Below are 20,369 nucleotides of genomic sequence, written 5' to 3'. Positions count from 1 at the left end.
ACTTATAGTTGGTATATGTGCAGTTATTATGTTGTAAACGTGCTGTAATTTTTTGTCACAACAGCAATCCCTGATCTTGAGCTCCCTGATGATCTGAAGAAGATTGTGTGTCTGAGAGCTGGTAACACTCTTAGGCTGTTCGTCAATGTGTCTGGAAGACCGGCTCCTGTACTGACCTGGAGGAAACCTGGCATTGACCTGCAGAGCCGTGGGTTCATTGATACAACTGATAGTTATACTCAACTAATCGTTGAGAAGGTCCATCGTTACGATGCCGGCAAATACACCATTGAGGCTGAAAATCCATCTGGCAAGAAGTCAGCAACTATTCTCGTCAAGGTTTATGGTATGTTATCGGTTACGTTGACATACTTAAGATGGTTAAATGATTAGGAACTATCTGTGAACCATATAATTACATATAGAATAGTGAATCGTCATGTGCTGTGAACAGTCAGTTAATCCTTTCTGTATTTTCCAGACACTCCTGGACCACCTGGTTCAGTTAGAGTCAAAGACTACACAAAGGAGTCTGTCGTCATTACATGGGACGTACCATCTATTGACGGTGGAGCCCCTGTGAACAACTACATTATTGAGAAACGTGAAGCTTCAATGAAATCCTACAAAACAGTTACAACAGAATGCAGGAAGACCTTGTTCAGAATTACTGGCCTGGAGGAATCAGTACACTACTTCTTCAGAGTGTTACCAGAGAACATATATGGTGTTGGAGAACCATGTGAAACCCCTGAATCAGTGTTGATCTGTGAAGTACCCAGCCTTCCTCAGGATCTGCACATTGTGGATATTGGAAAGTCCTCTGCCATACTTAACTGGGAGAAACCTCTTCATGATGGTGGAAGCAGACTGACGGGCTACGTCATTGAAGCTAACATCGTTGGATCAGACAGATGGAGTGCAGTGGCCACCGTTAAACAGTCCATGTCCCAGCACACCGTCACTGGTCTGACAGAGAAGGAGACTTATCTCTTCAGAATCAGAGCTACCAACACCAGAGGAGTTAGCGAGCCTAGGGAGATTACAGGACCTGTGGTCATTCAGGAACAACTACGTATGTTATATTCTGATTCTTATGCTACACACATGGCAGTTAATCTATTTAAAAATGAAAGTTTTGATACATCTTCAGATGGTCTAATTTTCCCCAAAAATATTTCCTTTTACAGTGGCACCCTATATTGATCTGGCCGGCATTCCACAGAAGGTTGTCCATGTGCCAGCCGGCAAACCAATCGACCTCAATATTCCTATAAAGGCCAGACCTGCTCCAGTTTGCACCTGGTCCTTCAATGGTGCTAAAATGAAGGATAGTCTTGACCGGGTTAAGATTGTGTCTAATGGAAAATACACCAAACTGACTGTCCGTGAGACAACCATTGATGACACTGGTAGCTACACTCTTCAAGTAAAGAATTCTGTAGGAACTGCGACAGAGATACTTAAAATTATAATTCTTGGTAAGTGTGTGTGTTTTTGGTTTGTGTGTTCTTATGTTTTTATATTGGAATATTCTAAATACAACCTTCTGCTTATTTCTGTCTAGATAAACCTGGAATACCTATTGGACCGATCACAGTTGATGCCGTTGATGCCACATCTGTAACAGTCAGCTGGGAGCCACCAGAGAAGGATGGCGGCTCCAACGTTAGTGGCTATGTTGTTGAGCAGCGTGACGCTCACCGCCCCGGATGGCTGCCAGTGTCCGAATCTGTCACAAGACCCACATTCAAGTTCACCAGATTGTCTGAGGGAACTGAATACGTGTTCCGTGTGGCTGCAACAAACCGCTTTGGCATTGGGGGATTCTTGCAGTCTGAAGTTGTTGAATGCAAGAGTCTCAAGAGTAAGTCATCATAAATCCTAAAACACAGTACATTTCACCTTTTGACAAAATGTTTTATACACTATAATTAAAACACAAAAACAGTGTACTTCATTTGGAGGAAGTTAAAGAAAAGGGATTATGGTGGCTATAACTGATCTCATTTGAAATCTCTAATCTCTCCACAGCCGTACCCAGTGCACCAAACCGACCTGATGTACTGGATGTGACTCATGAGGGAATGACCATCACATGGCAGCCACCAGAAGAAGATGGAGGCTCCCAAGTGTCTGGATATATAATTGAGCGCAAGGAGGTCAGATCTGAAAGGTGGATGAGCATCGTTAAGAACCCAGTCACCATGACCAGATACAGATCATCAGGTCTGTGCGAAGGCAATGAGTATGAGTTCCGCGTGATCGCCCTCAACTCCAGAGGCTCGAGCAAACCCAGTATGGCATCTAAACCAGCTATCGCCATGGATCCCATCGGTATGCCTCTGTAATCCTGTCCTTAGTTGTTGTGTCCCATATTAGAAACATTGAAATAAGCAGTAAATTATGTAATTACTATGTTTAACTTTTTTGTAATGTGTTATTCAACTCAATGATTTATGGGTCAAAATGTCCTTGCCATTTTCAAACTTGTGTATATGACCAAAACTATTATATTTGTCTTTATCTAAACAGAGCCTCCTAGTGCACCACAGTTCCCCATGGTCACAGACACAACCAGGACGTCTGTGTCTCTGGCCTGGAGTCCTCCAGAGGAAGAGGGTGGTTCTGTCATCACTGGTTACCTGATTGAGATGCAGAAGGTGGATCAGGTGGAATGGACCATGTGCAACACAACACCCATAAAGATCTGTGAATACACTCTGACGCACATGCCTCAGGGAGCTGAGTACAAGTTCCGTGTGATGGCCTGCAACGCTGGTGGACCCGGAGAGCCAGTCGAGATCCCAGGAATCGTCAAGGTTACAGAAATGCTTGGTAAGGGATACAAATATGTGTATAGCGTACCAGGAAGAGCTGTATTTTGTATTTTGCTTTTGAAGCTTGTGTCAAATGTGAACTAACTTAACAATGTCTGTATGCTTCATTTCAGACTATCCCGATTATGAACTGGACCTCAAATATGAGGAAGGCTATGTGGTCAGACAGGGAGGAGTCATCAGGCTGTCTGTGCCCATCAAGGGTAAACCAGTCCCTATTTGCAAGTGGACAAAGGAAGGCCGAGATGTCTCTCACAGAGCTATGATTGCCACCAATGATGATATCACTGAACTTGTGATCAAAGAAGCCCACAGAGATGACACTGGCACATATGACCTGGTCCTGGAGAACAAATGTGGCAGGAAGGCTGTCTACATCAATGTTAAAGTGATTGGACGTCCAGACGCACCGGAAGGTCCCCTTGAGTTTGATGATATCCAGGCTCGCTCTGTAAGAGTCAGCTGGAGACCTCCCTCTGAAGACGGTGGCTCTGATATCCTGGGTTACATCGTTGAAAGGCGAGAGGTATCAAAGGTAGCATGGTACACTGTGGACTCAAGAGTGGTGGACACAGCTCTGGTGGTCAAGGGGCTGAAGGAGAATGTTGAATACCATTTCAAGATCACTGCTGAAAACCAGTTTGGTGTGAGCAGATCTCTCAAATCAGATGAATGTGTCACTCCAAAGACACCGCTGTGTAAGTATTTTTGAATGTTCATAATTATTGTTCTGCAAATATAAAATGTGTTTTCTTGTGTTATCACTCCTCAGTTCTTCTATTTACAATTATGCAATTCTCATTTCTATACAACAGCTCCACCAGAACCTCCAATCAACCCACCAGAAGTTATGGATGTCACAAAGAGCACTGTTGCTCTATCTTGGGGCAGACCAAAAGATGATGGTGGCGCCCGCATTACAGGATACTACGTTGAGAGGAGAGAGGTGTCCACAGAGAAGTGGGTGCGTCACAACAAGACACACATCACCACGACAATGTACACTCTCACTGGACTCATCCCTGACGCTGAATATCTGTTCCGTGTCGTGGCACAAAACGACATCGGTCAGAGTGAACCTGGACCAGTATCTGAAAATGTTATATGCAAAGATCCATTCGGTATGTATTTAATAGGCCTTTCGATTATATATTTAAAGCTGCAATATGTAACTTTTTGGGTGACCCGACAAAATGAACATAGAAATTATAGTTATAGATCTGTCAATCTCATTGAAAGGAAGTGTAAGAAGTGGTAGATCTGTTCTATGTGTGCTAATTATATGCTTCCTCTTCTTAAGTTTTGTTTTTGCGTCTTTTACGTTCAGTTTCAAACAGCTGAAATTACAATATATTTGGTTATGGAACAGATATTTCACAGCGGTTTAGATGGTACAATGATTTTCTACACAATGACGTCTTGTTTTGTCAAAAACTGAAATTAGGCGAACTATTAGAATTTTAGCAAACAGGAAATGGCGATTTCTGCATATTGCACCTTTAATAATACATATAAATATTATAAATAATACAATACTTAAATAAGATTTTTTTTGTAATTGCATGGTTACTTCTCTCTCTCTTTGAATAGACAAACCCAGTCAACCAGGTGAGATTGATATAATCTCCGTTGCCAAAGACTGCATCACTATTCACTGGCTGCGCCCAGAATGCGATGGTGGCAAAGAGATCCTGGGTTACTGGATTGAGTTCAGGCAGGCAGGTGAAAGTGCCTGGAAGAAATGCAACAAGGAGCGTTCCAAGGACAGACAGTTCACCATGGGTGGTCTGATGGAGGCTACAGAGTACGAGTTCAGAATCCTTGCAGAAAATGAAACAGGAATGAGTAGACCTCGCAGGACCGCCATGGGCATCAAGACTAAACTGAGCTGTACGTTGGCATAATATTTTCATAAAATACTCTAAGCGCCTTAGATTACAAAAATCATTGATTAAAAAGTATCATTGCTATTCATTAGAAATAATGTTCATGCTCTGTTTATGTTTCAACAGTGGGAGAGGCTCCTAGTCTCAAGGAAGACATGGCAGATGTCATCACAAAACTTGGTGAATCAGGAACTCTGACATGCCAGATTATTGGACGTCCCCTTCCTGACATCAGATGGTACAGATATGGCAAGGAGCTGATCCAGAGCCGCAAGTACAAGATGAGTTCTGATGGTCGCAACCATTCACTGACAGTGGCCACAGATGAACAGGAAGATGAGGGTATATACACTTGCAGAGCCGCCAATGAAGCCGGTGAAACAGAGTCCAGCGGCAAGCTGCGCTTGCAAGCCGCACCTGCTTTCCACCCTGGATTCCCATTGAAGGAGAAATACACTGCAGGGTGTGGAACAAGTCTTCGTCTCCATGTTGTCTACATTGGCCGTCCAATTCCACAAATCATGTGGTTCTATGCAAAGAAGCCGCTCAACGCGTCTGAAAACGTGATAATTGAAAACACTGAGAGTTACACTCATCTGGTTATAAGGAATGTACAGCGCAAAACAAATGCTGGAAGATACAAGGTGCAATTGACCAACAAATTTGGAACTGTTGAAACCACACTCAAGGTTGAAATTCAAGGTAACAATTATTTTTTTACTATTATTGTAATAATATAATTGCTTATTTTATAAACATAACCAATGTTGTGCATGACCAACAGAGAATTGGTTATCTAAATGTTGATTTTTACTCCTTTTTTTCCAGATAAACCTACCAAACCTGAGGGACCTATTGTTGTTGATGCTGTGTTGAAGAGCGCAGTGATCATCAGCTGGAAACCACCAAAGGATGATGGTGGATCAATGATCACCAACTACATTGTGGAAAAACGAGAAGCAAAGGAAGGCGAGGAGTGGCATCTGGTGTCATCGTCAGTCTCAGGAAACACTTGCAGGATTCAAAATCTGATTGAAAGTGCTGGATACTACTTCCGTGTTTCTGCTCAGAACCAATATGGAGTCAGTGAGGCACTTGAAGTTCCTGGTGTTCTCATTATCAAAAGTCCATTCGGTAAGTATGCTTGTTGACAATGATAAATATATCACATAGATCATGTTTACTGTAACGGTTAGGAGAATAATGCACTTCTATGACATCGCTCTCATTGTCTGTTCCTCAGAAAAACCTGGAATTCCCGTGCAGCCTGTTGTCACAGAAGTAACCAACGATTCTTGTCTTGTGTTCTGGAAACCACCAAAAGACGATGGAGGTGCAAAGATAAAGAACTATTTCCTTGAAAAACGAGAGAAGAAACAGAACAAATGGATCACTTGTACATCCAATAAAATCCATGAGACACATTTCGCTGTAAAAGGCCTTCTTGAGGGCTTTGAGTATGAGTTCCGTGTGAAATGTGAAAACATGGGTGGTGAAAGTGATTGGAGTGAGGTGTCAGAGGCCGTCATTCCCAAATCAGGTCTCACAATGAAACCTCCTGTCTTCAGAGAAGAAATGAGACCAGAAATGATTGTGAAGTTTAGATCCAATGCTACATTTGTCACCAAAATTGTTGGACATCCCATCCCTGCTGTGAAATGGTATAGGAATGGCAAAGAAATTGTTGCAGATGGTACCAAACTCAAATTGCAAGAATTCAAGGGAGGTTATTACCAACTTGTTATTGCTAATGCCGAGGACAGCGACGCAGGTGTCTATCAAGTCAGGGCAACAAACCAAGGAGGATCCATCTCTACAACAGTGAATCTGACTGTTGAAGGTAAACATTTTTGATAGGCTGATGAAAAGTATTTTAAGAGGACATTTTGTGTTAAACATACGTCTTTTGATAATAAAACAAGTTTGAATTCCCTTACATTTTATAAAAAATGTAGGTAATTTAGAATTGTATATATATATGTATATATATATATATTATATATATAAGTATTGATATACTCAATTCATTTATATTCTTTCTTTTCTCCTCCAGTTCCTGCCAAGATCCACCTACCTCAAGAACTGCAAGGCATGGGAGCAGTCCATGCTGTAAAGGGTGAAGTGGTTACCATTAAGATTCCAATCAGTGGCAAGCCCGACCCTCAAATACAATGGCAGAAGGGACCAGAGATCATGGGATCATCTGCTCACACTCAAGTGATTGTCACAAGATCATTTACTTCACTCGTCTTCCCCAAAGGAGTTCAGAAGAAGGATACAGGTTACTATGTAATCACTGCCAAGAACAGATTCGGAGTTGACAAACAGACCATTGAAGTTGCCGTGGCAGATGTACCAGATCCTCCTAAGGGCATTAAAGTCAGTGAAATCACTAGAGATTCCATCACTCTAACCTGGAGTCCTCCAGAAAAAGATGGCGGAAGCCCTATCATTAACTACATTATTCAGAAGTGCCCCACATCAGGTGACAGGTGGATCCGCGCAGGCCAAACCAACGAGCCTAAATACACCATGATCGCTCTGTTTGGCAAGACGAAATACCAGTTCCGTGTCATTGCGGAGAACCAGTTTGGTCTGAGCGATCATTCTGAACCAACTGAGCCTGTTACAACAATAGAAGATAAATCCGTTATCAGAAACTACGATGAAGAAGTTGATGAAGCTAGAGAAATCACCAAAGAAGAGGCACCACATTCATCAAAGATCAAGATGGTGGCTGCACAGTACACAATTTCTGAAGAGCTGGCACGTGCCGGAACATTTGGCGTTGTTCATCGCTGTGTTGAAAACAAGTCCAAGAAGACATTCATGGCCAAGTTTATCAAGATCAAAGGTACTGATCAGGAGCTAGTTACTAGGGAAATTGAGACACTCAATCTCTCTAAACACAAGAACTTCATATACTTACATGAGTCTTTTGACAGTTTGGAAGAAATGGTCTTGATCTATGAGTTCATCTCAGGTGTAGACATCTTTGAACGACTTGGCACAGGCAACTTTGAGCTCTCAGAACTGGAGATTGTTAGATACCTGAGACAGGTGTGCTCAGCTCTGAAGTTCTTGCACAAACTCAACTATGCTCATTTTGAAATCAAACCTGACAACATTGTCTACACCACAAGAAAGAGCACAAATATCAAAATTATTGAAATGGGCCAGGCTAGATTACTGACTCCTGGAGAAAATATCAGAATCAATTTCACTGCACCAGAGTATTGTGCACCTGAAGTCCACCGTCATGGACTTGTCAGCACTGCAACTGACATGTGGTCAGTTGGTGTACTAACATATGTGCTACTTAGTGGACTTAACCCCTTTGCAGCAGAATCAACCACAAAAATGATTGAGAATATCTCAAATGCAGAGTACATCTTCGACAGTGAGGCTTTCAAAGAGACCAGCCTCGAAGGTATGGACTTCTGTGACAGACTTCTTTGTAAAGATCTGAAGAAACGTATGACTGCTCATGAAGCTCTGGAACATCCTTGGCTTAGATTGAAGCTGGAGCACCTCAGCAAAAAAACTATCAAGACATTGAGACACAGAAGATACTACCAGACGTTGGTGAAGAAAGAGAGAGAGACAATTGTCTCATCAGCTCGCATTGCTTTCGGTGGTGGTTTCAGAAGTTACAGAGGTTATGCAGTTGGCAAAGTCAAGATTGCGCACCCTACAGAAGGTCTGAGAGCCGGTCCAGTCATGCATGGATCTTCAGAGGAGGGTGGACATGTCAGATTTGTTTGCAACATTGAACATTATGATGAAACCACAAAAGCAACTTGGTACTTTGGCACCCGCCAGTTAACAGCAAGTCACAAATATGAAATCAGCTACATCAATGGAGTTGCTAGCATCTACGTCAAGGAAATTGAAACATCTGACGATGGTGTCTACAGATGCAAAGTCATCAGTCAGGACGGTGAAGATAATGCCTATGGAGAACTCTTTGTTGAAACTGTGAGATGCTACCGTGAACACTTCATTGGACGCTCACTCACAAAGAAGAGGAAGCTTGATAAGCAAAGACTTATGCAGAGACCACCAGACTTCACTCTGCCTCTGTACAACCGCGCTGCTTACATCGGTGAAGATGTTCGTTTCGGTGTAACCATAACAGTGCACCCAGAGCCAACAGTAACTTGGCTGAAGGCTGGTCAGAAAATCAAACGAGATGATAAGAAGTACACTTTCATTAGTGACAAGGGTCTTTATCAATTGATGATCCACAATCTTGACCTTGATGACGATGCTGAATATACTGTTATGGCCCACAACAAGTTTGGTGAAGACAGTTGCACAGCACGTCTTACAGTGACACCTCACCCTGTTAGTGAAGACACCATGAGACCAATGTTCAAACGGCTGTTGGCTAACGTGGAGTGTGTAGAGGGCCATAGTGTCCACTTTGACTTGAGAGTTTCGGGAACACCTGCACCAATCTTGAAGTGGGAGAAGGATGGCAGGCCACTGGAATTCAACCAACAAATCACAGTTGTTCAAGAGGATGTAGACTATCACGTTCTGCATGTCAGAGAAACTCTTGTTGAGGATTCAGGTCTTTACAAAGTTACCGCAACAAACTGTGTTGGATCAGTGAGTTGCCAGGCTACACTGAAGGTGGACCGCATTACATACAAGAGGAGAGAATATAAGAGTGAGGTGGAACAACAGAAATATGTTCAACAACAAATTGACAAGACACTGAAAATGGCGCAACGCCTTTCCACCACTGAAGTTACTGGACTCAACCCAGCGGCTCAAGAGGCTTTGAAACACGCTGCAGACATATACAAGCCGGCAGTGAGCACCAAACACTGTGAGGGCGAATTTGATATCACAGAAGAAAAACCATTTGTACATATCGAGGAAAGGAAACTTCGCATGCCATATGAAATTCCTGAGTCACGTGTCCATGATGCAAGTGCTCTGGATGAAGACCTGTTGATTAAACACTTTGTACCTTTGTCTGACATGAAGTGGTACAAGAAACTTAGAGATCAGTATGAAATGCCTGAGCGGATGGAGAAGATTGTACAGAAGAGACAGAAACGAATTCGTCTCTCCAGGTGGGAGCAATTCTATGTCATGCCCCTTCCTAGAATTACTGACCAGTACAGGCCAAGATGGCGTATCCCGAAGCTCACGCAAGATGACTTGGAAACAGTAAGACCAGCAAGACGGTCACCTTCTCTTGGATCCGAGGTATCCTTCAGGTCAAGAAGATGCTCCCTTTGTGATATGAGTGATGAAGAGCTTCTGCAGCCCATTGATGATTACCTGTCAATGAAGAAAACTGAACAAGAAAGGCTCCAACTTGAGGAGGAGCTTGAACTTGGCTTCTCTGCCTCCCCACAAGGCAGCCCTGTCCGGTTCGAGTTGTCTGCTCTGCGTCATAAAGAAAGTAAACATTTAGCAAGAAGAGAAGTATCACAAGTAACCGAGCACAAGATCAAGAGAACAAAAGTTTCACAGTTCTTGAGGAGGAGAAGATCACTGTCTCCTACATACATTGAGCTGATGCGCCCTGTTTCTGAGCTTATAAGAACTCCTCGCCCACGTCCTCTGGAGCCAGAGGAGATCATCGAAAGGAGATCCCCCACCCCTGAGAGGACGCGTCCACGCTCCCCCAGCCCCCCAGCTTCAGCTGAGAGATCCTCCCGCTCATCCTCAAGATTTGAGAGGTCAGCCAGATTTGACATCATGTCCAGATACGAGTCAAGAAAGGCTGCACTGAAATCTGAGCGCAAGTACCAGACGGTGACCCAAACACCCTTTAGCCTCGACCACGCCCCACGTGTGACTGTGAGAATGCGTTCCCATCGTGTCCCATGTGGTCAGAATACGAAGTTCACTCTGAATGTCCAAGCGAAGCCTGTTGCTGAGATCCAGTGGTTTCATAACGGACAACTGATTCAAGAAAGTGAGAAGTTACGCTTCACAAACATGAGTGGAGTGCTGTCTATACAGATCCGTGATTGTCAGGCAGAGGACAGTGGCACGTATCGTGCTGTTTGTTCAAACTCAAAGGGAGAAGCGTCCGACTATGGTATCCTTGATGTTTCTGGAGGTGAATTCTCCACATATACATCACGTCGTAAAGATGAGGATGCTCCACAACCATTTGTTCCTGATATCACAAAGACAGACCATTACCACATATCATCCTTCAAGGCAGCTTCCTCCTCAGCAACACATATGGAAGTGAAAGAAAGTAAATCAAAGTTAACTGAATCACGTGAAACATATGACAGATATGATTCATCTGAACGATTTATTTCTGCATCTGAAAAATATGCCGCATCCGCGAAGTATGCATCAACTGAATACTTATCATCTGCAGCATCCTTATCATCAGCATCATCTGATAAGTTTCGATTGACTGAAAGATACGTGTCGGGTGAAAGACATGCATCGTCTGAAAGATCTGAAACATATTCTTCAACTGAAACAAAAATGAGGGCTATGGAGGCATCAGAAATTGAGCAAGTGACTGTTCATAAAGTTAAGTCAACTCTGGCAGCCAGAATACTGACTAAACCACAGTCTGCAACAGTCAATGAAGGAGAGACTGCTCGATTCACTTGCGACATTGATGGCGAACCAGCACCAAGTGTTACATGGTTGCATGAGGGACGAGTAATTGTATCCTCTCATCGTCTTATGGTATCTACCACGCAGTACAAGTCTACGTTTGAAATTTCCTCTGTACAATCGTCTGATGAAGGCAGCTACACACTGCTGGTTGAGAATGCTGAGGGCAGACAAGAGACTCAGTTTAGTCTGACCATTTTCCGAGCAATTGTCGAAGAGGAGGTTTTTGTCTCAATAAAGTCACAAGAGCCTGGATTCAAGTCTCCTGAACGAGTAGCTTCACCTACCAGTGTTCCCCAAACCCCAACCCCATTAATCAAGTCTCCTGAACCAATCACCTCACCTCCTAGGGTGAAGTCCCCTCCTCCTGTCAAGCCTCATGAACCAATCACCTCGCCTCCAAGGGTGAAGTCCCCTCCACCAGTCAAGTCTCCTGAACCAATCACCTCGCCTCCAAAGGTGAAGTCCCCTCCTCCTGTCAAGTCTCATGAACCAATCACCTCGCCTCCAAGGGTGAAGTCCCCTCCCCCAGTCAAGTCTCCTGAACCAATCACCTCGCCTCCAAGAGTGAAGTCCCCTCCTCCTGTCAAGTCTCCTGAACCAATCTCCTCCCCTCTAAGGGTGAAGTCGCCTCCTCCAGTCAAGTCTCCTGAGCCAATCATGTTGCCTAAGGGAGTGAAATCACCTCCCAGAGTCAAGTCTCCTGAACCAGTTGTCTCGCCTCCAAGGGTGAAATCCCCTCCCCCAGCCAAGTCTCCTGAACCAATCGCTTCACCAAAGGTAGTGAAACCACCTCCCCAAGTCAAGTCTCCCGAACCAAAGGGTGTGAAGTCACCTCCTCAAGTAAAATCTCCTGAACCAAAAGGAGTGAAGTCACCTCCTCAAGTCAAATCTCCTGAACCAAAAGGAGTGAAGTCACCTCCCCAAGTCAAGTCTCCTGAACCAAAAGGAGTGAAGTCACCTCCCCAAGTCACCTCACCTAAGAGAGTAAAATCTCCACTAACAGTGAAATCCCCAACTCCTAGAGCTCCAAAGATTATCCACCAACTCACAGCCAAAGCCTCAGAAGACACAGTGAGAATGTCCTGTGTATCTGAAAGCAGCGTGAGAGAAGTTGTGTGGTACAGGAATGGAATGAAACTGACACAGAGCAGCCACTATGAGTTCCATATGTCTGTGGATGGACATTGTTCTCTCATTATCCATGACCTCTCTGAGAACGACCAGGGAGAATACTCTTGTGAGCTCATTGCAGAAGGAGGAGTCTCTACTAAATCTTCATTCTCATTTGTTGGCCAAGTGTTCCAATCCATCTACACTAAAGTCACAGCTTATGTGCAGCAGCACATGGCCATGAAAGGTACGTTTTGCTGTAAAAAGCAAACCTCTTGATAAAACAAAATTCTGTACGAATTCTATACAAGTCTGTAAATTCACATTTCTAATGGTTCTTTGTCTTTTTTCTTCTATTTAAGTGAAAACTGAACAGGTATCAATGAGTCAAAAAGAGGCATCTATGGCTTTAGCCTCCCATACAAGTTCAGAACAGGTTGTTAAGAAAGAAATCCATGGAGGAGCTCAGATGATGATGATGGGGGAGAGTGCTGCTCTTAGCAGCATGAAGGAAAGCTTCTCTTCCCAATCAGTCCACATGGCTTCTTCATCTTCTATGCATCAGGAGACATCTTTCAGCAGTTCCAGTATGGCCAGTATGTCTAGCATGGCTGCCATGGCTGCTGAAATGCAGATGGAAACCATGTCTCTATCTAGCATGTCTTCCATGACATCTTCCCATGCCATGAGCTCCAGCAGTATGACTGAAATGACGAGTCACTCCCACCTAGAGGGGTCCTCCATGAGATCTATTGCACAGGGTATGCTAGGTAAGTATATCATACTGTATATGCTTATGACATACAAGTCTTACAATGCATTATAGCTACATCATAATGCATATTTGTAGTAGTGCAGTTGCTAAGCATTTTTTTATTTGTGTTCTAACAGGTGCGACAGGGGCACCAAGAATCGAAGCTCTCCCAGAGGACATCACCATTGAACTTGGAAAGGTTCTCACCGTGGCCTGTGCTTTCTCCGGAGAGCCCACCCCTAACATCGAATGGTCCCGCGGTGGAAGAACGCTGCCCGGTGAGGAGCATGGCGGTAGGTTCCACATCGAGACCTCAGAGGACCTCACTACACTCATCATCACCAGTGTGAAAAAAGAGGATGCTGGAGCATACACACTCAAACTGTACAACGACTTTGGATCTGACACTGCAACAGTAACTATAAGCATTCGATCATAAAAAACAGTTAATATAATTTATATCCTCCCCCTTCCCTACTTTAATGCCTTTTTATGTATTAATTGAACAAAAAATAATCTTACTTGATAAAGACCTTGATTTCTGTTATTGTAAATATGAACTATTTTTATACCAAACTTGACATTAATTTATGCCAAACTAGACTAAAGTCTAAAGTTGTTATAAAATGTGCCATATTGGATAATTATGACTTAGGATTTTTCATCCATTTTTTCTGTGACATGTACATAATGTATATAGCCGAATTTAACGGTTATGGAAAATGTATGAATTGTTATTTATGACAATATTAACTGAAACAAATGAAACTGAAATGTTTAAAAGGAGAAAGTTTCACATGAAACGAATACCCTGTTAAACCTGAAACTAAACTCTGTGCCTCAACAAAAAGTTGATGTCTTAAGATTGCCTCAACAGGTAGAGAGGCTCCCTGTTGAAGTTGACTAAATCAGAGAGATGAGCTGTTAGACACTGTATGTTATTACCTGCAGTGTTATTATCAAACTCCTATGAATTGTAACATGATCATAAGACCCTGAGTGCTGTTTGCATAAACCCTCATGTAAGCAGGACAACTAGGCCTTGTGTTCTGGACTGACTATGTCATAACCACCATTTAAATGACATGTTCAACGTGCAAGCGGCCTGCACTTGAGCTGAAATAATTTTTGTGTGCTCTGTTTCTGGCAAATGACTGCTTAATTGATTTTCCGAACAACATCAACCTGGCCATAAAAAATTGAAAGTCCACCCTGCACTTTTTTTGCAGAAGCAGAGCCATCTCTTGGAGGTTTGCTTGTGTGCCTTATTTTTGTGTGTTAGCTTTAGAATTTCACCAGTTCAGTTGTCAGGCAAACATCAAGCAAGTGTACCACAGTGACACCACCTGCTGTGTTCAAAGAAAACAAAATGTATTAGCTGTTCTGCCCTGCACTTTTGTTTGATTTAAATTAGAATTATATAATTATATGCAACCTCCCTGAGTTTAGTATTGATTTAATAAAGCATGATATCAGCACTAAAATGTCTCAGGTGTTTCTGATTGTGTTCTTCATGTGAATGTACTGTATGTATGTAACATATATATATATATATATATATATATATATATATATATATATATATATATATATATATATACAGTACCAGTCAAAAGTTTGGACACACCTACTGAATTCAAGGGTTCATATTTGTTTGTACTATTTTCTACATTGTAGAATAATAGTGAAGACATCAAAACTATGAAATAACACACATGGAATCACGAAGTAGCCAAAAAGTGTTAAACAAATCCCAAAATATTTTAGATTCTTCAAAGTAGCCCCCCTTTGCGTTGATGACAGCCTTGCACACGCTTGGAATTCTCTCAACCAGCATCATGAGGTAGTCACCTGGAATGCATTTCAATTACTAGGTGTGCCTTGTTAAAAGTTCATTTGTGGAATTTCTTAATTAGTTTGAGCCAATCAGTTGTGTTGTGACAAGGTATTTTGGTATTTGGTATTTTCTTAGGATCCCCATTAGCTGTTGCAAAAGCAGCAGCTACTCTTCCTGGGGTCCACACAAAACATGAAACATAATACAGAATGACATAATACAGAACATCATTAGACAAGAACAGCTCAAGGACAGAACTACATACATGTTTTTTAAAGGCACACGTAGCATACATATCAATGCATACACACAAACTATCTAGGTCAAATAGGGGAGAGGCGTTGTGCCGCGAGGTGTTGCTTTATCTGTTTTTTGAAACCAGGTTTGCTGTTTATTTGAGCAATATGAGATGGAAGGAAGTTCCATGCAATAAGAGCTCTATATAATAATGTATGATTTCTTGAATTTGTTCTGGATTTGGGGACTGTGAAAAGACCCATGGTGGCATGTCTGGTGGGATAATTGTGTGTATCAGAGCTGTGTGTAAATTGACTATGCAAACCATTTGGGATTTTCAACACATAAATGTTTCTTATAAAAAGAAGAAGTGATGCAGTCAGTCTCTCCTCAACTCTTAGCCAAGAGAGCCTGGCATGCATAGTATTTATATCAGCCCTCTGATTACAATTAAGAGCAAAACATGCCGCTCTGTTCTGGGCCAGCTGAAGCATAACTAGGTATTTGCTTGCATCACTGAACCACACGACTGGACAATAATCAAGATTATATAAAACTAGAGCCAGTAGAACTTGCTTTTTGGAGTGTGGTGTCAAAAAAGCAGAGCATATTTTTATTACAGCCAGACCTCTACCCATCTTTACAACCATTGAATCTACAAGTTTACATACACTTAGGTTGGTGTCATTAAAAGTACTTTTTCAACCACTCCACAAATATCTTGTTAATTAACAAACTATAGTTTTGGCAAGTTGGTTAGGACATCTACTTTGTGCATGACACAAGTAATGTTTCAAACAATTGTTTACTGACAGATTATTTCATTTATAATTCACTGTATCACAATTCCAGTGGGTCAGAAGTTTACATACACTAAGGTGGCTGTGCCTTTAAACAGCGTGGAAAATTCCAGAAAATTATGTCATGGCGTTAGAAGCTTCTGATAGGCTAATTGACATCATTTGAGTCAATTGGAGGTGTACCTGTGGATGTATTTCAAGGCCTACCTTCAAACTCAGTGCCTCTTTGTTTGACGTCATGGGAAAATCAAAAGAAAATCAGCCAAGACCTCCACAAGTCTGGTTCATTTTTGGGAGTAATTTCCAAACACATGAAGGTACCACGTTCATCTATACAAACAATAGTAGGCAAGTATAAACACCATGGGACCACACAGCTGTCATACTGCTCAGGAAGGAGACACGTTCTGTCTCCTAGAGATTAACGTACTTTGGTGCGAAGAGTGCAAATCAATCCCAGAACAACAGCAAAGGACCTTGTGAATATGCTGGAGGAAACAGGTACAGAAGTATCCAGATCCACAGTAAAACGAGTCCTATATCGACATAACCTGAAAGGCTGCTCAGCAAGGAAGAAGCCACTGCTCCAAAACCGCCATAAAAAAGCCAGACTACGGTTTGAAACTGCACATGCGGACAAAGATCGTACTTTTTGGAAAAATGAAACTAAAATCTGTTTGGCCATAGAGACCATCGTTATGTTCGGAGGAAAAATGGGCGAGGCTTGCAAGCCGAGAAACACCATCAACACAATCGTGAAGCACGGGGGTGGCAGCATCATGTTGTGGGGGTGCTTTGCTGCAGGAGGGACTGGTGCACTTCACAAAATAGATGGAATCTTGAGACTGGAAAATTATGTGTATATATTGAAGCAACATCTCAAGACATCAGTCAGGAAGTTAAAGCTTGGTTGCAAATGGGTCTTCCAAATGGACAATGACTCCAAGCACACTTCCAAATTTGTGGCAAAATGGCTTAAGGACAACAAAGTCAAGGTCTTGGATGGCCATCACAAAGCTCTGACCTCAATGTTATAGAAAACATGTGGGTAGAACTGAAAAAGCATGTGCGAGCAAGGAGGCCTACAAATCTAACTCAGTTACACCAGCTCTGTCAGGAGCAATGGGCCAACATTCACCCAACTTATTGTGGGAAGCTTGTGGAAGGCTACCCAAAATGTTTAACCCAGGTTAAACTATTTAAAGCAAATGCTACCAAATACAAATTGAGTGTATGTAAACTTCTGACCCACTAGGAATGTGATTAAAGAAATAAAATATGAAATAAATAATTCTCTCTACTATTATTATACATTTCACATTCTTAAAATAAAGTGGTGATCCTAACTGACCTAAGACTAAATGGATTAAATGTCAGGAATTCTGAAAAACTGTAAATGTATTTGGCTAAGGTGTATGTAAACTTCCAACTTATATATGTTTTGACAATGACAGTTTACAATCTAAGGTGACGTCAAGTAATTTAGTCCCCTCAACTTGTTCAACAGCCACACGATTCATTACCAGATTCAGCTGAGGTCTAGATTTTCATGAATGATTTGTACAAAATACAATTCTCTTACAGTGGCTTGCAAAAGTATTCACCCCGCTTGGCATTTTTCCTATTTTGTTGGCATACAAATTGTAATTAAAATTCATTGGGGGGGGGGGGGGTTGTATCATTTGATTTACCCAACATGCCTACCAGTTTGAAGATGCAAAATATGCTTTATTGTGAAACAAACGAGAAATAATACAAAAAAAACGGAAAAGTTGAGCGTGCATAACTCTTCCCCCTCCGAAGTCAATACTTTGTAGAGCTACCTTTTGCAGCAATTACAGCTGCAAACCTTTTGGGGTATGTCTCTATAAGCTTGACACATCTAGCCAGTGGGATTTTTGCCCATTCTTCAAGGCAAAACTGCTTCATCTCCTTCAAGTTGGATGGGTTCCGCTGGTGTACAGCAATCTTTAAGTTATACCACAGATTCTCAATTGGATTCAGGTCTGGGCTTTGACTAGGCCATTCCAAGACATTCAAATGTTTCCCCTTAAACCACTCAAGTGTTGCTTTAGCAATATGCTTAGGGTCATTGTCCTGCTGGAAGGTGAACATATATATATAAGGCTGTTGTCACGCCCTGGCCATAGAGAGGTTTTTATTCTCTATTTTGGTTAGGCCAGGGTGTGACTTGGGTGGGCATTCTAGTTTCTTTATTTCTATGTTTTCTATTCCTTTGTTTTTGGCCAAGTGTGGTTCCCAATCAGAGGCAGCTGTCTATCGTTGTCTCTGATTGGGAATCATACTTATGCAGCCTTTTTCCCACCTGTGTTTTGTGGGTAGATGTTTTCTGTATAGTTTATTTGCCTTACAGAACTTTGGTCCATGCCTTCTGACGAGAGACGTAACAGCTGCACTGAAATCTAACAGTACAGTTTCCACAATCTTCTCGTTATCAATTTCTTTCAACCAATCATCAGTCATTTGTGTCAGTGCAGTGCATGTTGAGTGCCCTTCTCTAAAAGCATGCTGAAAGTCTGTTGTTAATTAGTTTACAGAGAAATAGCATTGTATTTGGTCAAACACAATTTTTTCCAACTGTTTGCTTAGAGCTGGCAGCAAGCTTATAGGTCTGCTGTTAGAACCAGTAAAGGCCGCTTTACCACTCTTGGGTAGCATAATTTCTTTGGCTTCCCTCCAGGCCTGAGGAAAAATACTTTCCAGGCTCAGATTAAAAGTATGACAGATAGGAGTGGCTATAGAGTCAGCTACCATCCTCAGTAGCTTTCTATCTAAGTTATCAATGCCAGGAGATTTGTCATTATTGATCAATAACAATCATTATTCCACCTCTGCCACACTATGGGTGATATACAGAAGATAGCCCAGTTTGGTAAAAGACCAAGTACATATTATGGCAAAGAACAGCTCAAATGAGCAAAGGGAAACGACAGTCCATCATTACTTTAAGCCATGACGTTCAGTCAATGCGGACAACTTCAAGAACTTTTAAAGTTTCTTGCACCTCAGATTGCAGCCTAAATAAATGCTTCACAGAGTTCAAGTAATAGACACATCCCAACATCAACTGTTCAGAGGAGACTGTGTGAATCAGGCCTTCATGGTTGAATTGCGGCAAAGAAACCACAGCAGTGATACGCCATCCCATCTGGTTTGCTCTTAGTGGGACTATCATTTGTTTTTCATCAGGAAGGACAATGACTCAAAACATACCTCCGGGCTGTGTAAGGGCTATTTGACCAAGGAGAGTGATGGAGTGTTGCATCAGATGACCTGGCCTCCACAATCACCCGACCTCAACCCAATTGAGATGGTTTGGGATGAGATGGACCGCCGAGTGAAGGAAAAGCAGCCAACAAGTGCTCAGCATATGAGAACTCCTTCAAGACTGTTGGAAAAGCATTCCTCATAAAGCTGGTTGAAAGAATGCCAAGAGTGTGCAAAGCTTTCAGCAAGGAAAAGGGTGGCTACTTTGAATAATCTAAAATATATTTTCATTTATTTAACACTTTTTTGGTTTCTACATGATTCCATATGTGTTATTTCATAGTTTTGATGTCTTCACTATTATTCTACAACATAGAAAATAGTCAAAATAAATAAAAACCCTTGAATGAGTAGGTGTGTCCAAATTTTGGACTGGTACTGTATATACACTGCTCAAAAAAATAAAGGGAACACTCAAATAACACATCCTAGATCTGAATGAATGAAATATTCTTATTAAATACTTTTTTCTTTACATAGTTGAATGTGCTGACAACAAAATCACACAAAAATGATCAATGGAAATCAAATTTATCAACCCATGGATGTCTGGATTTGGAGTCACACTCAAAATTAAAGTGGAAAAACCACACTACAGGCTGATCCAACTTTGATGTAATGTCCTTAAAACAAGTCAAAATGAGGCTCAGTAGTGTGTGTGGCCTCCACATGCCTATATGACCTCCCTACAACGCCTGGGCATGCTCCTGATGAGGTGGCGGATGGTCTCCTGAGGGATCTCCTCCCAGACCTGGACTAAAGCATCTGCCAACTCCTGGACAGTCTGTGGTGCAACGTGGCGTTGGTGGATGGAGCGAGACATGATGTCCCAGATGTGCTCAATTGGATTCAGGTCTGGGGAACAGGTGGGCCAGTCCATAGCATCAATGCCTTCCTCTTGCAGGAACTGCTGACACACTCCAGCCACATGAGGTCTAGCATTGTCTTGCATTAGGAGGAACCCAGGGCCAACCGCACCAGCATATGGTCTCACAAGGGGAG

The 20,369-nt window shown here is 42.2% G+C and overlaps 1 protein-coding gene across 20 annotated transcripts in view; it reads left to right on the top strand.

Annotated features, from left to right (window-relative positions):
- The window catches only part of ttn.2 (titin, tandem duplicate 2), a 179,903-nt gene extending 165,210 nt beyond the window's left edge, over window positions 1-14,693 (top strand). For 19 of the 20 annotated variants that reach the window (XM_031797733.1, XM_031797659.1, XM_031797718.1 and 16 more), the window contains 15 exons: window positions 65-346; window positions 482-1,075; window positions 1,191-1,481; window positions 1,568-1,867; window positions 2,035-2,337; window positions 2,536-2,838; window positions 2,954-3,538; window positions 3,656-3,961; window positions 4,431-4,730; window positions 4,853-5,428; window positions 5,555-5,860; window positions 5,970-6,566; window positions 6,780-12,698; window positions 12,814-13,221; window positions 13,343-14,639. In XM_031797733.1, the coding sequence (XP_031653593.1) occupies window positions 65-346; window positions 482-1,075; window positions 1,191-1,481; window positions 1,568-1,867; window positions 2,035-2,337; window positions 2,536-2,838; window positions 2,954-3,538; window positions 3,656-3,961; window positions 4,431-4,730; window positions 4,853-5,428; window positions 5,555-5,860; window positions 5,970-6,566; window positions 6,780-12,698; window positions 12,814-13,221; window positions 13,343-13,644 (11,372 nt within the window). In that variant the 3' untranslated portion in view covers window positions 13,645-14,639. Of the gene's footprint in view, window positions 1-64; window positions 347-481; window positions 1,076-1,190; window positions 1,482-1,567; window positions 1,868-2,034; window positions 2,338-2,535; window positions 2,839-2,953; window positions 3,539-3,655; window positions 3,962-4,430; window positions 4,731-4,852; window positions 5,429-5,554; window positions 5,861-5,969; window positions 6,567-6,779; window positions 12,699-12,813; window positions 13,222-13,342 lie in introns of all 20 variants that reach the window. The other variant, XM_031797649.1, reaches the window with a different exon arrangement.
- The last annotated feature ends 5,676 nt before the right edge of the window (window positions 14,694-20,369 follow it).

This window comes from Oncorhynchus kisutch, linkage group LG2 (genome assembly GCF_002021735.2).
Source record: "Oncorhynchus kisutch isolate 150728-3 linkage group LG2, Okis_V2, whole genome shotgun sequence".
Lineage (NCBI taxonomy): Eukaryota > Metazoa > Chordata > Actinopteri > Salmoniformes > Salmonidae > Oncorhynchus > Oncorhynchus kisutch.
This window is presented reverse-complemented; position numbering and strand designations above follow the sequence as displayed.